At 55.4% G+C, this 1,359-nt stretch overlaps 1 protein-coding gene across 1 annotated transcript; it reads right to left on the bottom strand.

The window, feature by feature from the left end:
• Positions 1 to 133: 133 nt before the first annotated feature.
• Positions 134 to 959, bottom strand: LOC131214786 (liver carboxylesterase 1-like; the record flags this gene model as incomplete). The annotated part of the gene is made up of 1 exon (XM_058209118.1): positions 134 to 959. A coding segment is annotated over exon 1 (826 nt), but the record flags the coding sequence as incomplete, so codon positions are not given.
• Positions 960 to 1,359: the final 400 nt, after the last annotated feature.

Below are 1,359 nucleotides of genomic sequence, written 5' to 3'. Positions count from 1 at the left end.
TCCAGTACACCGATCGCGAACATTGCGTCGGTCATGTACCAAGAAAATGGTTCCAACAACTCCGGTCCCAGCGTCTGTCCTTGCCAGTAGAACTGAGCGAACGCATCAATAACGGCACCAGCATCGGAACTACCTTCCGAAATGTTCCACGCCATCGGCACCAATAAGTGCGGATGCGCGTTGAACGTGGAAGTGAAGTCCTCCTGTACTATTAACAGTATCGACTCCAAGTTGTTGAACCCAGTCAACAGAGGAACCGCCTGGTACGCACCGTCCTCGATGAGCTCCATCGGCGTCCGTGGCAGGACGATTGGTCCGGGAGCGTCTAGTGGCTCGACAACCGGACCAAAATCGAGAGGCCCCAGTAGTGGTGCACTCGAGTACACATCTTCCTGTTGCTCGATCAACGCCCTGTACGGAACCAGCCGGAGAGCTGCCACCATAGCAGTCGTATCGGTGGTCTCCAGGTCCAGTACTTCCGCCAAGCGTTTCGCGTAATGGACTGGATTCGGTTGGAAGGCCCACGAGTTGAAGGGCGATCCGCTGCTAGCGATCGCGCGGTGGAACAATCCACCCGTCAGTGGCGATAGGAGGAGCAGGTCGACAATAGCAGCACCAGCCGATTCACCGTAGATCGTGACGCTGCCCGCATCGCCTCCGAATGCCGCGATGTGATCCTGAACCCAGCGTAACGCCATGATGCAGTCCTTGAGACCCCAGTTGCCGGCCGCGGCTTGATCGCCACTACTGAAAAATCCGAGCACTCCCAGGCGATAGTTGAAGGTTACGACCACCACGTCCTCCGTCATGAAGTACTGGCTGCCGTAGAGACCTTCATCTCCAAACCCAGCACTGTAACCACCGCCGTGGATGAACACTAAGACCGGTCGCTGACCGCTGGAGGAGGACGGAGTGTAGACATTGAGGAACAGGCAGTCCTCACTCTCGTTCGGAATCATGTCCGACGAAGGACAGGTGGCTCCATGCGCACTAGCGTCCCTTTCGTCCGCCCAGCCGGGGTGTGGTTCCGGATCACTGAATCGCTCTGCCTGAGCGTATGGGATGCCTTTGAAGGAATGGAACGAACAGTCATATTCACACTGTTTCGTCGTTCCCCTGAGCCGGCCAACCGTCAGCTCAACAATAGGTCGATCCTGAAAAGTTGACTTCAATCAGTCACCAAGCCAATGAGAACGCTACCCTGATCAGTCAGTCAGTACCTCATTTTGGCCGTATCCAAACGCCACCGTTGTGAGAAGGAACCACACTTCGAACCACATCGTTGCACCAACCTGCTAAACACTGTCTAATGGACGCGTCTGTTGACTTTTATACATCTCACATGACGCCCTTCAGGAA

The sequence above is a fragment of the Anopheles bellator genome, unplaced genomic scaffold (assembly GCF_943735745.2).
Source record: "Anopheles bellator unplaced genomic scaffold, idAnoBellAS_SP24_06.2 scaffold02456_ctg1, whole genome shotgun sequence".
In the NCBI taxonomy this organism is placed as follows: Eukaryota; Metazoa; Arthropoda; class Insecta; order Diptera; family Culicidae; genus Anopheles; species Anopheles bellator.
Note: the sequence above shows the minus strand (reverse complement) of the source record. Positions and strands in the feature narration are given on the sequence as shown.